This window comes from Pygocentrus nattereri, chromosome 3, assembly GCF_015220715.1.
Source record: "Pygocentrus nattereri isolate fPygNat1 chromosome 3, fPygNat1.pri, whole genome shotgun sequence".
NCBI lineage: Eukaryota > Metazoa > Chordata > Actinopteri > Characiformes > Serrasalmidae > Pygocentrus > Pygocentrus nattereri.
Genome location: NC_051213.1, coordinates 21453902 through 21472004, shown reverse-complemented (window position 1 = coordinate 21472004; position 18103 = coordinate 21453902). Strand labels below are relative to the sequence as shown.

At 39.7% G+C, this 18103-nt stretch overlaps 1 protein-coding gene across 3 annotated transcripts in view; it reads left to right on the top strand.

Annotated features, from left to right (window-relative positions):
• ascc3 (activating signal cointegrator 1 complex subunit 3) overlaps window positions 1–16273 on the top strand; it is a 149869-nt gene extending 133596 nt beyond the window's left edge. For 2 of the 3 annotated variants that reach the window (XM_017708223.2, XM_037537203.1), the window contains exons 35-42: window positions 2560–2671; window positions 3473–3607; window positions 7811–8035; window positions 10982–11133; window positions 12851–13001; window positions 13915–14121; window positions 14841–15016; window positions 15221–15368. In XM_017708223.2, coding sequence (XP_017563712.1) covers window positions 2560–2671; window positions 3473–3607; window positions 7811–8035; window positions 10982–11133; window positions 12851–13001; window positions 13915–14121; window positions 14841–15016; window positions 15221–15368 — 1306 coding nt within the window. Of the gene's footprint in view, window positions 1–2559; window positions 2672–3472; window positions 3608–7810; window positions 8036–10981; window positions 11134–12850; window positions 13002–13914; window positions 14122–14840; window positions 15017–15220 lie in introns of all 3 variants that reach the window. The other variant, XM_037537204.1, reaches the window with a different exon arrangement.
• Window positions 16274–18103: the final 1830 nt, after the last annotated feature.

Below are 18103 nucleotides of genomic sequence, written 5' to 3'. Positions count from 1 at the left end.
TGTGCGTAGGACCTTATTGCATTTGCTCAGATTTTTCCTCTTCTTCTTCTTCTTCTTCTTATTATTATTCCTTTTCTCCTGAAAAACATGTTGTGGAGAAGAGACCGTAAGGCATCCAGACATCAAACTTGGTGGGTAGGTGTAATTTGTAAATCTCACCAGGCAGCAAAAATGACCCAGATTGGCCAAAGGGGGCGCTATAGAGCACCAAAACATGTTTTGCTTCATAACTTCTAAACCGAGATGTTCACAGACAAAAAACAAAAAAAATTTTTGTGCATCATGCCTAGTCAAGCCAAACAACTTTGCCACTGGTACCATTTAGCTCCGCCCACTTAAATGTTTTGCTAATTTGCATAAAATGTGAAACCTACTTTTGCGAACTAGTCCTACAGTTTTCACTCAATTTTCTGGTATCAGAAAACTCAGAAGAAAGTCTGTTTATCAGTATTTATCAAAAAAATCTTGATATTTGCAAACATAGCTGCCAAATGCTAATTAGCCCTTCTGACAAAAATACAAATTCACTTAAGACTCTAACTCAATAATTATTTAGCCAAAAAACATTGAATCTTCATATGCTTATTCAAGACAAGATTCCATGGATGCCTTTCAATTTTGGTGGGCATATGTCTTTAGGGGGTGGGGCAATTGCCAATTGTAACTGTTTCTCAGCATCTGTGCATCCGATCAAACTGAAACTTGGCATGCATCATCTACTACACATACTGTAAGTGAACCTTGAAGGCCAATTTGATACATTGAAATTAATGGCCACCATCAGCCAATCAGCATTCGGCAGGGCTTTGACAGGCTTAACATTGACTAATCATCATGAAACTTGAAAAGTGTCTCTATATAGGCACTTTCTAACAACCAACAGATTTGGCCACTGGGAGGATGTTATTAAGACCTAATTACAAATTTGTCTAAAAGTCTATATGAATCACATGTCTATATGAAAACCATGCTTTACAAACTAGTCTCTGGCTTTTGATGCAAACTTTTTGAAACTAATCTAGAAATATTCAGTATTGTGTCTAGGTAAATAATTATCAATAAAATATGGCCGCCATAAGCCAACAAACCCTTCTGGATTAGAACACAATTTACTTAAAGAACTGGAACTTATAAATGCCTTTTCTGATTATCACAAAACTTCATTCACATTTGTAAGAGTATGTATAGGTCATCATGCAACCCTCAACATAATAAAAATAAAAATTCCTCCAGTTGGCCATACGGGGGCGCATTTCCAAGTGTTATGAGTTTTCAAGTTCTTTTTTGGACTTATTGTTTGGGACATTCTTAACATGTCAGATTACAAAAACATTCCATTTCTTCTTCATATGTTTAGCTAATTTGCATAATGTGCAAAACCTCCTTTTGCAATCTAGTCTCTGAGTTCTTCACTGATCCTCATAACACTAGTGTCACGTTATTCAGAAAAGAGGATTGTGCAATAATTATCAAAAACATTTGAATATCCTTAAGCAATATGGCTGCCAGAAGCTAACAAATCCTTCTGGACTGCAGATGAACAAAAACAGGTAAAACTCACCAATGGTCAGCCTCATTCTCTCTTTCTCATGGACAATCTTGACAAATTTTGGACTTGCCTTGCTTGTTTCATATCTATGAACAGCTTTTGCTCCTAGTTGCCAGTTAGGGCTACTTGTGGTTATGAGTGCTTGGACCCGCTCATCGCTCCTTGCGGCTATATTTTTATTTGTTTTATTTATTTAGTTTTAATGTAAGTCAATGGAACCACATTTTTCCAAATAATTTTGGGTCATTTCATTTAGTCCATTCATTATGAAATTTACATACAATGTCAAGGACAATGGGCATTTTCAAGTCAGAAATGGAGATATGAGGTTTTCTTCAGACAACAGCTATATTAATGTTTAGGTTTTTTTCCAGGGGTCTCTGCATATCTGTGAAAACCAAGAGTCCTTATTTGTTACTAAAATGTGTCAAATGCTGTTTTCCAACTTTTACATTTATTTGAATGAATTATTATTATTATTATTATTATTATTATTGTTGTTGTTGTTGTTGTTTAAAAAGTGTTTAAATTTAATTTGGTTTAATTTAGAATTAACCTTATTAATATTTTATGTAGGGTAAAAGTACTTGTCCCAAGTAATTTTTCAGTCATAGTACTAGTAGTATTTTTCAGAAAATCTGAAAAGAAAAAATATTTACTCACAGATGCATTCAGAGTATTGTATTAGATATTATTAGATGACCTGATAGCAGTTTACATTTTTGCTGGATTTGGTCATGGGTCTTGCAAAATATGTGTGGCATTTTGTGCTAGCCAGCTAGTATTGCAAAAGCTGGCAGCTGTTTTGCTTTAAGTAAAATTGTAAAAGTGGTATTCAAGGGTGTATTAGTTATTCATTCAGTTGTTTATTGGCTCAGAAGTCAGTAAAACTTGAACAACAGTTATACAATCTTCATGAAAGTTTTTCTCATTTTGTTTAAAGATAAATACTGCTTGAGGCTTTTTTGTTTGGGTTACACTTAATGCTTTTTCCCCTCCATTATCTAAAGCTACTACAATCTGGATGATACAAGCCATGAGACTATAAACAAGTTCTTGTCCAATCTTGTGGAACGAAGCCTGAGAGATTTGGAATGTTCCTACTGTATGGAAATACAAGAGGTATGTGTGTCTACTTACTTTATTAAAGAAGTTATTAATGGAATACTTTGCATACATTTAGCAGCATAGCTTACAGTGGGAAAAGGCCAATAACAACTGATTAATAAAGTGATTTTATTTGCATAGTATATCACCTACTTGCTTTACTTCATTATTAGCAGTTTAATATTACCAAATAGTACCAAGTTTTACCAAAATGTTCCATTAACCGACTTTTCATCCATTTATAAATATTTTGGAGTAGATCATTCTCTTCTAACCAGTGTTAAGGCTTTGTCCGTAGCTGTATGTCATATGTACATTGCAATCTCCCTATCTGGGTTTAAAAATGACAAAATCCTAACTAGGTCTAGAATTATGTGATTGACTTCAAAACACAGATGATCGATGGACAGATGTCCAACTAAGTGGACCAATCAGTCTTGATGGAAAAAATATTGAACATCTTTTTAACAGATGCACTTTGCTGAGCCCAGGTCCTCAGGGGCTCAAGCTGTTGTACCCAGGAAGGCCATATTAGATTTCTCTGTGATTCATTTTTTTGTATATCACACAATAATCCTTTGTTTTTGAAAAAACTAAAGCTTCCACTTTATGTAGCAAAACCCCTTGAGTAAAAGGGGTGTAACTGATTAGGTCTTGGATAATACTTTCATTATTGGTGGAAGATCATGTCTTTAGAATTTGCAAATCACCCTGATGGGACTGAAAGTAGTATCATTCTGGTGTAGATGCCTAACCCACTTAGCCTCTGCTGCCCAACTACTGCTTATTGTTTATAACATCTGTCTTCACCTCCAGGACGAGCGCACCATTGTACCTCTCACGTACGGCCGCATTGCCTCCTACTATTATCTGAAGCATCAGACTGTTCGCATGTTCAAGGAGAAACTGAAGCCAGAGCTTCCGGTCCATGAGCTGCTGACCATCCTCACAGTGAGTGAACTCGCAGCCTATAGACTCTGCATAAACACATCGTAGGCAGGGAATGGTGACAGGGCACCACTTTAATGTCAAGTTGATGTAATATCTATGTCAGATGACGTGGATTTTTTTTTCTAACATCAGGTTATGACGATACTTTTTTGAGGATGAAATGATTTCACATTACAACAGTTGACATAGTGTTGAAGATGTGACATAGCATACATTTTAGAATTGGTAAAATGAAACAGTTTGCTACAGACAATGCTCATTTTCATTCAGCCAGTCTGACTCGGTAGGCTGTGTCATATCAGCATTGTGTCAGTGACACATACTGAGCTACAAAGTCTGTCATTCCACCCCAGAAAGTGTCCTAACACAAGCTAATGTCAGAAACACATCAGGGTCAAATGATGTAGACGTCATATCAACTTGACATCAATGCTGGCAAATACAACCTTTGTGACAAATGACACCTGATAGAAGTACATAATAAATAAATAAATATTGAAATAAATATTTTTACATGCTCATATAGGGCATATTAATGTGTTGTGCAATCCTACACAGCCTTACAAGTGTTACTCTTGTTCTTCTTATGATCGCTGTCATAACAATCTGAAATTGTGACTTAGTAGAAGAGGCAAAGTAACATTCTTAACTTTTAGGTTTTCTTAACTTTTCTGTTTTACTCTAATTAGATTTGATTCCAGTTATTTTGGACCATTTTTATTAGTCCATCCATCATAAACTGTTCACATAATGTAAAGGGAAACTGACAAAGTTAAATGTTGGAAGAAAAAAAAAATGGATAAAAGTTCCATATTTTTTATATGACATATGATATAACATGCTGCTCTTTTATACCACAGCTCAGTGGTACATTCCAGCCAATATCCTGCTTAATGATTATTTCCACCACAACAATCTCAGTGAGGATTATAAGCACAGCCAACACTCACACACTCAGCCACAATTGCAGCTCTCCATGCTAGTGTGAAAATTACATCTTTACTTTCGCCTCATTAGAGCACCGGTTCCTCCTGCTCTGTGGGCTGGTCCTCTCGGGGCTCTGCTCCTCTCCGCTGATTGCTGACATAATTGGGACATAAAGCGCTTTCACACTTCACCGGTGGCCAGTGACATCACATCTGTCTCACTTCACACACACACGCACACACACACACACACACACACGTGTAGTAGGAGTTCTGCTGAAAGAGAAGCCAATCGACAGGCAAGCTGTCAAACAACATTGCCAAAATCTTTTTTGAAATTAAAGTATCATGTGTCTGTGTGATTTCAGGGACGAAGCACATTCATTCTGGCAGCATGATGCAATGGCTAAGTTGGACTTTAAAAGTCCTGTTTTTATGTTTCGTTACCAGCATCATAGAGCTCTGTTTGAAAAGCAGTTTACTTTTTAACACATCATATAGGAAGCACAGCAATAGGAAGGTTTAGTGAATGGCAGTCTATATTGGAAACCTTAAGTAAAGTTGTCTGTTGATATGGAATTTTCAGACATGTGCACATGGATAAACTCAGTCATTCCTTGAATGAATACATAAGGGCATCTATTTTGGATGCAATCTGGCCTGTGTTTGAGTTAGTTCATTTATTGTGAGTTTGCAAGGGGAAAGTTTTGTTTTTGTTTTTAATGAGACGCATTTGCAATTTAGCACGAGTGCTTTCTCTCGAGACTACTCAAACATTCAGAGCTGCTGTGCGATGTTCTATAAATACTTTGTTTGAGACAGCTTGCAAAATAACTTCTCAAATCCACATCAGTTGGTCAGCTTTTTTTTTTTTTTTTAACTTTTAATTGTTTTTCCTGCTGTGATTCTGTTGATGCGTCAATCTACCATTGTGGTGGCAAAAAGTCACACAAATTTAAAGCCATAAAAATGAGATCAAAATACGAATAAAGTGCAGAAAGTTGATGTTTGTGTATTTTTTGCTCTATTTCTAAGTTAACTCACAAAATCTGATCACTTCTCTTTGAATTTTTTTATGTAGTGATTTAGTCATATGTTGTGAGTGAAAACCAGCATGTCACAACAGTGACTTCTCAAATGCTGAAATCTTTTTTTAATGTGAAATAATAATTTTGAATTCAACTTGTTATCTGTCCTATTTTTAAATAATTTTATAAATATATATATATATATATATATATATATATACATTTCTTTTGAGAATAAAAAATTGTCAGTGGTGTTACAGAAATCAAATGTCATTTTGGGCAAAAAAATGGAAGGTGTTTTTGAATTACTAAGTCAAGTCCACTATTAGCGAAATATATTTTTGATAAAATTAATGATAGCTTCATGTGTTGTAGAAAATTGTCTGTGATGTTATTCATGAAACTGTAATTATTATACAAATTAACTGTATAAATGCAACATTTGTATTTTTATATAATGTGTAACCTTGGAACTAAAGTGGCCTATAAGAAGTCAGAGTTCAGTATTTTGTCAGTGTTTTACTGATGTTCTCTGTAACAGACTGTGTAATGTTTTACACTTAAATTATATATCAACATTCATACCCTGTTTAATCCTGCAGTGGTAGAATATACTAAATTAAAACAAATTCACAGTACCATAAAATTCTTGTAAGCATTCTTTATGGCTGATTTCTGAATGAAAATCAAATCCACACCATTCCTCATAAAAGATGTTGCCTACAAAATGATGTTTATTTGTGATGTTGGAAAATAATGTTTAATGTTACAATCTGCATTATAACAAACGTAAATTATGTCTTGTCTGACTTAATGAAAACTACTTGTGCTGTGAGCAGTGGAAGTGTTATTGGTGTATATGATTATGAACCCTGCGTGTGTTTGTCAATGGCAGAGAGAGTGCACATGTTGCTGTGTTAATTATGAGCTGGGTTGCAGGGAGAGGTCACATCTTCCAATTAAAGTGTGCACTGCTTTATTATCCAGCTATCTGTCCCTTAACATTTCCCTGTGTTTAAGCCTCCCACAGACCGGGTAACAAAAGCATGACATGAGGTAGGCTGAACCTCTGCCAGCCCCTACTCCACCCCAGCCCGGGGGGTTCAATACCCTCAAATCACTCCCCCCTTTCAGTCGCACAAAAACCCTACCGCCCCTCAATGTCCTCTAATTACTGTGGCGTGGCCATAATGAGACACCCAACTGATCGCTTACTTCCACTGCTTCTCTTTTACAATAACTCTTGTTCTGAGGGGCCTGCTGCCGTCTCAACCTGGCTCCCTCCTCCTGCATTTAAAGTCTATTTACTCTTCTAAATGTCAGTGAATGCTTGTACAGTTTAATGATGCCACTGTTCAAAAATATTGCTTTCCAAGGACGAGTTATATCAAACCAGCAAGTCAAAAGAATCTGAACTTAGTAAAAACTCAAAAACGCTTACTCAACTTTTTGAGTATGCAAGTGTCACCTGAGATGGAGAAGTGTGTGCGAGAGCTTGGTGTCAGTTCTTCTGTTTACAGATAAGCTCCCTCCCTTTATCTTCTGTCCATCTGTATGCGAGCTCAATGCCCTCAGCAAATAAATCATGTAGCGATATGCTCTTTTGTTCTCAGTTTTTCCACCATTTCTCACTTTCCCAGCTCTGAGGCGTTTGAGCCCAGTGCTTTAGCGCTGATGGATGGAGGTAGAGGAGCACAGAGCTGTGACTAATGTGCCCCACTGCCTCTACTTACAAGTGTGCATTAGAAAAGCTGGACAAGAACTGCCTTACACAAGAACTCGTGCGTCTGCATATATGACCTATAGCAGCAAGCAAGCACACTGCACTCATGCTGTACTGGCACGTTGTACTGAGTTCAGCTAACATTTTCCATGTATGCGCTCTGTGTGCTAATGACAAGTTCTTCCAAAAGGTGGCAGAGTTTGCATGTAATCGCCTTGAAGGTATTCTTTGTCATGCCATACTCTCACATATTTTAGAGGCAAGAGGGAATTTTCTTGGATTAATTCCATGCTGAACATATTGCAATTTTAAACCTAGTATCATCTGACCAGAAAAGGCTGGGGAGGCCTGTCTTTCACATTAGATATAAAAGCAGCATCGAGCACTTGTATGATAAAAGCAGAGAGATTTGATCCACCGTATGCTATGGCTGCAGCTGTTCCTTCCGATGCTCTCACTCATCTGCCAAGCCTAAGACTGTCCCCCTCAGCTGACCTCTGCCCTCCTCCCTTCCTTTTGTACTCAGGATGCAGAGGAGTACGCAGAGTTGCCGGTGCGCCACAATGAGGACCAGCTGAACAGCGAGCTGGCCCAGCGGCTCCCCCTGCAGGTCAACCCACACTCCTACGACAGCGCCCACACCAAGACCCACTTGCTGCTGCAGGCCCACTTCAGCCGCGCCCAGGTCCCCTGCAGCGATTACCTCACGGACACCAAGACCGTCCTGGACAACGCCATCCGGATCTGCCAGGTTAGTGTTCATGTGGATTTGTTACTGCAGTATGATCTGTGCATGATGTCTGCTTTCCATTGTTGTTGTGAGTCTTGTGCGTCCTCTTGGCATATGTAGAATAGTGATGGAGCCCATCCAAGCCCCTATACATTGTCCTGCAGCCTCGCTTCCGTCATCTGGGGGCTTTCATTGCCATCAAAGCGATTTGCTTGCTTTCATACATCATAAAATCAATGCTAGGCCTGGGGACGATGGAGCTGAGCACATTTCCATGTGTTGGTGAAGACCTCTTGGATGTTCCATCAGGAAGGAAAATTCATCCCCTCTGACAGCTGAGACCTGACCTAAGTCTGTTTAACTGGACTATCAGGCTTTGTCTATCATTGTGTGAACTGAGGGCATCTAGATGATGTCTGAAAGTCCACTCAGCAATCACTATGCTGATCCAGAGTTAGCTATAAAGAGCCATCAAACATATGTTTAAGACCTGTCTCACCACATGTGATAAAATATGTGCGAATTTTATGTTCTTATTTCACAAAAGTACCTCCTTGTAGCGACTGGGTAATTTCCTTTCTTGTAATATTTAAAGATACAAAAGGAAAGTTGTTAAAGATGAGCATTGCTTAATAAAGACCTGTAATTAATCTGTTATGTTTATTTAGATGTATAAGAGATTTTGTTTGTTATTTCTTTACATAAACTAAATGCAGTCACTCTTTTCCCTGTGGAAGTCCAGGCTTGCTGTTAAGAGGCAATTATTCATGTGGCTGGTTCATGATGTTGTTAGTATGCCTGGGTCCGGAGGCCTATAAATACAGTGTGAGTGCAGACACTTACAGCACCTTGGAGACAACACAGCGTTTAACAGCAGGCTCCCTCCACAGATCAAATGTGCATTAAAACAACAGCACAGCTCATTGCCTCCTCCTGCTGAGGCAAATGTCACACACACGCACACATATATTTTTATTTTTATATATATATATATATATATATATATATATATATATATATATATATCATAAATACATATCCATAAAGGGTTTTTAATACATATGGTATAAGTCTATATATTTCAATTATTGATTTGTTGGTTTGTTTGTTTTTACTTCCATGAAAAGCTAAAGTTATTTTGTTTTCTGCTTTGATTGAATGTGTTGGTGTGGTTATAAACATGATGTACTGTGTTGAAAGACCACAACAAACTCTTGGCACAGTGTATACATGCACACCAACTTCCTTGAACACTGCAGTGAGCCAAAAGAAATATAGCAGAGGTGCAGAGATGATTTATTGCAGTGTTGTCGTCGGATTTCTGGCTACATTATAAAAGCACCCAAAGCAAAGGCTAACCACACCAGTACTCAGTCCTCCACACCACTGCTGGTGAAATAACCTGTTGTTGATAGTTCATGCCCGATGGCACGCCTGTGAATCTGCTGGCAATTGTCTATGCCTGCTCTGAGGATGTGTGCTGTGGCGATTGTTATGCTGGCAGCCGTGCTCTGGAAACAGCTCTGGTCTGGGAATCTGTTAGCCATTGTCCATGCCTGTGGATGCACTGGTGATTCTCCACAGGCTGTGTGTGTGTGAGTCTGAGAGTGATTGGCTATGCTTGTCCATGTGGTTACTTTTTTGGGTTCCCGCTGTGCCAGGTTGTAGCTCCTCTGCCAGCAGCTGCCTGTCTTCCCAGCATGGATCCAAGCTAGCCTTTCCTAGCAAACAGCTGAGCTAACTATGGAGTGGTGTCTAAGGATTAACCAGCACAGTCGACTACACTGTCCAGCCAATTTCTTGTCAGCTAGTCTGGATGGATATGATTTTGTCTTCATTTCTACTGACTGCGTTCACTTGTGTTGTTGTGCCCCATCAAAATGTAGTATACCGGTATTCTCTGTCAGTATACAGTCACTACGAGATGGTGTGCTTCTCCATCTCAAAAATGAAGTCTTTTTTCCTGTTTTTACCTTGAAGCAACTGAAATTAATCTTTAAAGAATTTCAATCACATAGTGATTCAGTTGCATATTGATTATTTTTTCACATTTAATTTAAATTGTTTACATTTTTATTATTATATTTATATTATTATTTTATTTATTGTATTTTTTATTTTATTTTTTTTTTTAACATATAGCTATTTTTATAGCTTTCACAAGCCTTTACAAATTTGCACGTCACATGTCACACACTTTGCATACAGTCTCAGATTAGTGGTGGCTTTGAGAAGTGGATCGCTGATAGTTGGCTGAATAATTCCTGTCATCTCTGTGCTAATGAGGTGCTTTAAGGCTGTGCTAGTGCTTCCAGCTCTGTAAGGGCTGCAGATTTCTAGCCTTTTCCTCCAGCAGCATTGGAGAGGAATTTTAGTGGACAGGTTAAATGGAAACCCAGTGCTTGTGTGTGATCCTCTCTCTTCCTCGTTTATTCTCTCTGGTTTTACACTCACTTCTCCACTTGGCCACCCCTCCTTCTCAGGGGCTCCGCTGACATCAGCCCATTGCTGTCATCAGTTTGCTCAAGCAGCTACTGTGAAATGTTAATCACAACTTTAATTTGTACTGCATTAGCATTTTGATTAACTCGCTGGGCTTGCTGCTGCACTCAAGGTGCTTTTTAGACATAGTTACTGAGGAAATGACTTTTTGATTAATTAAGTTTGTTAGTGCAGCTGAGCTCAGCAAACTTTAACCTTATGCTGAGGACAAGAGGGATAGACATGAAAGGGAGTACTGAGTATTAGATAATCGATTAATTATGAGTTGAATAGCATGCATATTATATATATATATATATATATATATATATATATATATATATGTATGTGTGTGTGTATATATATATATATATATATATATATATATATATATGTATGTATGTATGTATGTATGTATGTATGGGTATCCTACTGTTAGTCCTATTATTCAAGAAAGCAGCTGTAATTTCTATCTTGCCTCTGCAGGCTATGTTGGACGTGGCAGCGAACGAGGGCTGGCTGGTGTCTGCTCTAAGCATCTGTAACCTCGTACAGATGATTGTTCAGGCCAGGTGGCTTCATGACTCCTCTCTGCTCACCCTGCCTCATATTGAACAACAGAACCTCTACCTCTTCAGGTGCGTAGACCACAAATTAGCTTACAGTCCACCTCTAACACTGTTTCCCAGTTGACCTTTGAAATTGTTATTTTGAGAGTATTAAAAAATGAATTTGGAAATTAATGCTGCACATACCCAAGAGTTTGTAGACCTGCTCATTTGATGTTTCTCCTGAAATTAACGGAATTGATAGGTAGTTTGTCCCCCTCGTTGCTGTAGCAACAGTTTCTGGGGAGACTAGATGTTGGAAGATTGCTGTGAGGATTTGATTGCATTTCAGCCACAAGATCATAAGTGAGGTCAGGTGCTGATGTCAGATGATCAGTTCCGGATCACAAAACACCACTCTAACTCGTCTCAAAACTACTGGATGGGGCTCAATCACTCCAGAGACCACAATTAGATTGCTCCACAGCCCAGTGCTGGGTAGCTTTATGTCCCTTTGGTTGATGCTTAGCATTGGACATGTTGACCTTAGGCTCATGTGTAGCTGCTCCAGAGGGTCCCATTCTAATGGCAGTGCTTTTCTGTAGAGTTTGTACAAGCTGTATGTGTGCAGCTAAAAGCCTGTGTCAGCAGCAAGTGTACCTTAAAGTTGAATTTATTCATTACAAGAGGTGTCTGGACACATCTATACAAAGTATTTTTCCACACCCCCAAAGTTCAGTCTGTCGTTCTGAGGACATCAGAAGCTTTATTTATTTATTTTTTGTCTGTTTCCTTTACTCAGTAACAGTTTTTAGACAGCTACACATCCTTTGATACAATTCAGTGAGTTGTCTTTTTACAGTGGAAGGATGAACAGAAAGACCTGTGGGTCTGAAGCGAAAGTGGAGCTTGATTTTCTTCTATCTTTCAAAGATGAAAGCACTGGCAGTATAACAGGTATAACATGATTGTTAAAAGTCTCATTTTCTCTATACCTGTTAATTATTTTTTTGAACTCCATTTTTGAACCTTTATTCTTTTGACTTTTGTTCCTTAAGCAAGTAGATTATAGGATCTAATCTTAGATACTAGCAAATATCTAATCGTATATATAAAAAAATTAATAACGTGCTCATTGGCAGTTTTGACTATAAATTAAATAAATGAAGGGTCTTTGACTTCTGACTTCAGTTGGAAAATGTAAAAATTTGCATTTCTGTTGTTGAAAAAACAGGCATTACTGTCACAGTCTTTCTAAACCTCTCTCTGGCAGTGGGAATTCTGCTTTAATGTGAAAATTTGCACTTATTCATAGCCTTACCTGCTGCTCCTGCTAGAGAGCAGAGAGTATGTTCACTTCCTGCCAGCAGTGGCCTCAGGGGAGCTACTTCTCACCTGTGGTGCTCTGATTATGGCTTTGTTGCATGACGTAGTGGCTAATCCCCCTACTGTCTCTTATCAGACTCTACAAACACCATTATTATCAGTTATCAGCAGGCACTGTCCTCCGGACGGCCTCAAACACAGCCTGAGTGTAGTTTTTCTCTTTTTAACGTGCGCACACACACACAGCCATGGTTGGCATTGGATTTTCTCTTACCCACATAATGCGTTTCAGTTTGGCTGCATCCTGCGGTGAAGTGTAATTTTGTAGGAACACAATAAAAATGGTAAGAGGAGGATCAAGCCAGGCAGGATCTCCTGCCATGCTGAGACAGCAGGATGAGGGGGCGGGGCCTAGCTGGCCTCAGAGGATTGGCAGAAAGATGGTCATGTGACTGCCCTTTCCCCTTGCTGTTGACAATAGGAGATGGAGCTCCAGAGGTGGGCAGGGTGGAGGCAGGGGTTATCAAGGTCCAATCGAAGTGCTTCCTGAACTAATGGCTGCCTGTGAGGGAAGAGAGGAAATCTTCACAGCTATGGTGAGGGAGGAGCTTCAACCACAACAGATCTCTCAGGTAAAACATCTTTACACACTTTGCACTCCTGGACCCAAAAATGACATGGTCATTTAGACATTACCCATCATTTAGATGATTCCTTCACTGCCATGATATTTGTGGTACCTTGAGAGACTTTGACAAAATGTTGGCCTCTGAATAATTGAACGAATTGAAGCTATTCCTGGTTGTTTCTGATATCCACACATACCAAAGAGCACACATACACACACAAACATGTGATTTGCAGGAAGCAGCAGACGGTCACGGTGGTCTCAGGTAGCACCAGGATCCCCAATTACCTCCCAAATGAGAGGGTTTAGCGCTCCAATCTAAGTGCTAATTGTGGCGGTAATGAGAGCGTCCGGGCACAGCGGCGAGCCCAGTGCTCATTCCCCATCAGTATTCCAGCCACCCCCCTCCTTCCCCATACACCCCTCAGCACCCCCGGCCCTGCTAATTAAATAAGCACATGCGCCGCCGCGTCCTCGTCTGATTCGCTGAGGAAATGTAATCCTCGCATAAATAGCTTTGGCAGGGTGAATCTGTGCTGTTTCCCCCCCTCTCATGTCTCTAATACTGACAGAGCTGCCGCCACCAAGCACTGTCACTCTCCATCAGGCTGTCTCACACAACAAGCACATGTTTTTAATATTTTATTATTTTCCTGTTTCCCCGGGTACTAGCATCATCACATAAGGCACAAATGACATTAATATGATGGCCTTCTAAATTTTGTATGACATGGCCTGTTTAATGTCCATAGATGATGAATGAGGTTTTCTTATATTACCAAAAAACAGATTTTTATGCTGTTAGCTGTAGCCTTTCATTATAATTCTCAATTCTGAAACATCGCTTGTTAAATCTGGAAACCCTTTTCCAGGTTAAGTGAGCCTTAGATTTGTATTTTATTTTATTTCCCTCTCAGGCTTGGATTTTTTTGGCTCACCTACCAGTGGTGGAGGTGAGTCTTAGTGTAAAAGGCTGGTGGGAGGGCTGTGAGGAGCAGACTGAGCGTGCTCTGTCCACTAGCATCACTAACATCAGGGAGCAGAGCAGCTGGCTGCCCGTTCATGCTGACCAGGAGTATGTGCTTCAGGTGTCCCTGCAGCGACTTAACATGGGCCAGCAAAGAGTGAGTTCTTTCTCTTTATTCGATATTATTAATATAGCCCTTTTAAAAAAAAAAAAACAGCAGATGGTTTCATAAAGCAGCTTTACAGAAATCCAAGTCTAAGCCCCTAATGAGCAAGCCAAGGGCAACAGTGTCATAAAAAGTCTCTAAAAGCCTGAAGTAGGAACTGAGAGAATCCGAGACTCAATAAAGGGAATCCTTCCTCTGCAACCCATAAAGAGATGAGAGTCGTGATTAAACAAATGAGATAAACAGAGGCAGAATGTACAGGGCAGAAATCCAGAAGGTAAAACAGTATCTAATTTTAGACATCTATCAGAGATTGTGAGAAATAGATCTGGCGTGTTAATGCGTTAAATACATTGTCACTGTTGTATCAAAACCTCATGACTCCTGTCACTAATTGAAAATGCCAGGTATTCTTTACATTGTGTGGACATTTTATTACAAATATGTTGATAGAAATGGTCAGTTTCCTGGAAGAAAATCTCATTATATTAAATCATTTTAAAAAGGAATTTTTTTCCTTCTCCTGTAAAGTTCTCATGTAGAGAACTGTTGTAGAAAAATGTACTGTACTATAGTATGAAAGGAAAGACATAAGGCAGGTGTGTTCTTAGGACAGTATACGTCACATCATTCGTTTTTGGCCATTTTGCTTGTGACTGTAAAATACATCTGAATATCCTGTGATGATTGAGTTTTTTGAACACTTGCAGAGGAAACAGGACACTAGAGCCCATGCTCCACGTTTTCCTAAGCCCAAGGATGAAGGCTGGTTCCTGGTGCTTGGAGAGGTGGAGAAAAAGGAGCTTCTGGCAGTCAAACGTGTAGGATATGTTCGCAACCGGAGCGTAGCATCTGTGGCCTTCTTCACGCCTGAGCAGACCCGGAAGTAAGTTGCTTTACATGTCCTCAGACCTGCAGTGTCAAACTTTTTTTTTTTTTATTAATTCCTTATTGTCACAGCTATGTGTTGCATGAGGACCATGTAGCACAGGAACATTTAGCACAGACATAAAGGTTAGCAGTAGACAAATGGTTATCAATAGTAAATAAAGTCCAATTCTCTTTAACATAATGTTCTTCTCTCCTGCAGGTGTATCTACACACTGTATCTGATGAGCGATAGCTACCTGGGCTTGGATCAGCAGTATGACATCCACTTGAATGTGATCCCCGCCAGCATTTCTGCCCAGGTCAACACTGAGGTCTCTGATAGCATGAGCAGCATGTCATTTAAGTGACCTCCACCCTGGAACACGTGTGGTTCTGGCACAGGCCAGTACTCCTTGAAGACCTCTGACAACAAAGCATCACAGGTGTGACCGAACTTGGGCTGGGCTGACCAAGATGGCCTTAGAACTAAACTAATACAAAAGCTACTGTGAGTTTGCTTGGTATTAGAATAGAAAGATTTTCTTAGCATTTTGCCGTTATGACACAAAATGCATCATTCTTATTCATTTGTATGATACTGCTGGACCTGTTAATCCAGCTTTGAGGACACTGAGAAGGCATGCATATGAGCATGAGGTGGGCAGGAGCAGACATGACGTCACTGTTAGAGCAGAAGGCCTCTGGAGAGAATTTATTTGAGCAGGCGGTCAGGAATTCTGTGCAGGTGTGTAAAACATGCTCCTCTGTGAGTGACTGCTGCACTCTACCACTGCCAGACTGTCACATCTGTTTTGTGAAATTTCTTTCTTTCTCTATCTATCTATCTATCTATCTATCTATCTATCTATCTATCTATCTATCTATCTATCTATCTATCTCTCGCTCTCGCTCTCGCTCTCGCTCTCTCGCTCTCTCGCTCTCTCTCTGTCATTCTCTCTCTGCGACTTTCTCTCTCCATCCCTCTCCATTCCCGTATCCTTCAACACCCTGCTGTGGAAAACCTCTGGGATATACAAGTGCCAAACTCATCCAACAGGGGTTTAGAATAAGTAATGGCTAAAATAATTTGCCTTAAATCATTTAAGAATGTTCTGACAAATGTTATATAGATGTACTGTCAAGTTGATGGTTTCAGAGCTAAACTACCAAACATTTCTCATATTTCATTTTTTTCTTTATAATTTAGGATGTTTTGCATATTCTTCAAAATTTTCTAATAATTTTGCTTGAGAAATAAAGGGATATGAATGCATTTGTTTAATAGTCTTCTTTGACTTGTACTATGCAGTGTTATAATAGAATAATGTATCATGAAGGTGTTCATGTTTTTCCTTGCATTTTCATGCACAGAAAGGCCATCATGTTTATTTGTTGATAGGCTGTTTTGAAAATTGCTGGTAAGTGTGTGTTTCTTGGTTTGTTACACAAATCTTAAAGATATTTACAGAAAAACTAGTCCTGCACAGCTTTGCATCAGGTTTCTATAATAATATACCACAGATTTATATTAATTAGTGGTAATGCTTCATAAAGTTTATAGTAAATGTTCTAATATATATTCACTAAATTAATCTTATCTATTAACACTCTGGTGAATCCCAGTTGAGTTGGGGAAAAGTTAAATTGAATAAGTTGAATGTCACTTAAGGCAAGAAAGCATCTGCAAAGCATCCACAATGATCATACAGTGATCATTAGTAGTTTTTAAATAACTAGCTTTCATAACTTAGTGACAAAATCATGGAGCATTTGAGCAAATGTCCCTGGTGTAAGTATATGAAAAAGCGTACCGCTTCCATTCATTCATTCATTTATTTGACGTGTTAGTTTTTTATTCAGTGACTTTCCGCAGTTGTGCGGTGTTGATACTCAGTGATTCATTTAGTGTCCGCGTTTAGCTGAAGCTGTGGTGGTTCAGAGTCTCCTGCAGTTGTTAACTTTTCCCTAAAGAATCTCAGTGTGGTCAGTGTCCATCACCTGAACACTGACCCGCATTTCCCTGACTGTAGGGCCATGTGTGCGCTGTGACCAGTAATCGTAAAGTCTCATACACACACACATCTAGTCTCAAACCACAGCATTTTTCCGGACACAGGAACAGAAGAACTCTGCAACCTTTGAGCTGAAGCTGTGGGTCACCGTGCAAAGCCGCGCCCCCTGATTGCAGGAATAAAGGATCTGGCCCTGATCTCTGAAACGCTTTCCAGTGTTTGTAGGTGAAACTCAACTTTCTAACGCCGACGTTGGTTGTTTGGTTGTGAATGGCGCTGGTCTGCTATCTCGTACTCTGTGTTTTGGTGTCTCTCGGTAACAGATGCAAATGGCCGTTCCTCATTACGCTCAATTAAAGGCTGGAGTGGCAAAGCGCGAGCTAAAGTGTCGCCATCATCTAATTCCTGCGCCGCGCCGCCGCCAGTCTCTCTCCTCCAGACTTCATATTTTCGACTGTTTTCAACTGTTCTCTTTTGCACCGGCGCGTTTAATTGCCAGTAAATTGAGGCTTTAGGAAAAGGTGAGGCAGCGCGGCCCGGCCGTGTGTCCGCCGCAGCCCGCCTCATTTCCCCCCTGCAGGTGATTTCCTAGCGCAGGGGCATCCGTATCGAAAGCAGCCCGAAGACAAAGCCCTTCAGCAGCGCGCAGCGGAGGAGGAGGAGGAGGGGAGTCTGCAATTTGTTCACCTAATCACTGCTTCTGCGCTCTTCTCCTCAAATAAGACCGCCGCTAACACGAGCAGAATGCACAAATTAAATACGGCGCGGATTCCCTTCGACTAACCTGCCTTAAAGCGAAAAACCTTTAGCAGACGTTCCGTTTCTGTGCGCTAGAGGTCTAAATAAAGTTTGTCTTTTGGGGATATTGGATTTTGGAAGCATATTGTATTTCCTGCGTTGTGTAGTTGATAAATCTGTTTGTCAACATAAATGCCATATCGAAGTGTGTTCCCTCTAGAAGATGTGTTAACATATTGTCACTTAGAAAATCAACACAAGGGATGCGCAAACTTCAGGTTTTGCGCACGACTTACCACCACTATACGTGTGTGTGTGTGTGTGTGTGATTATAAATATATCAAATAGTGTAA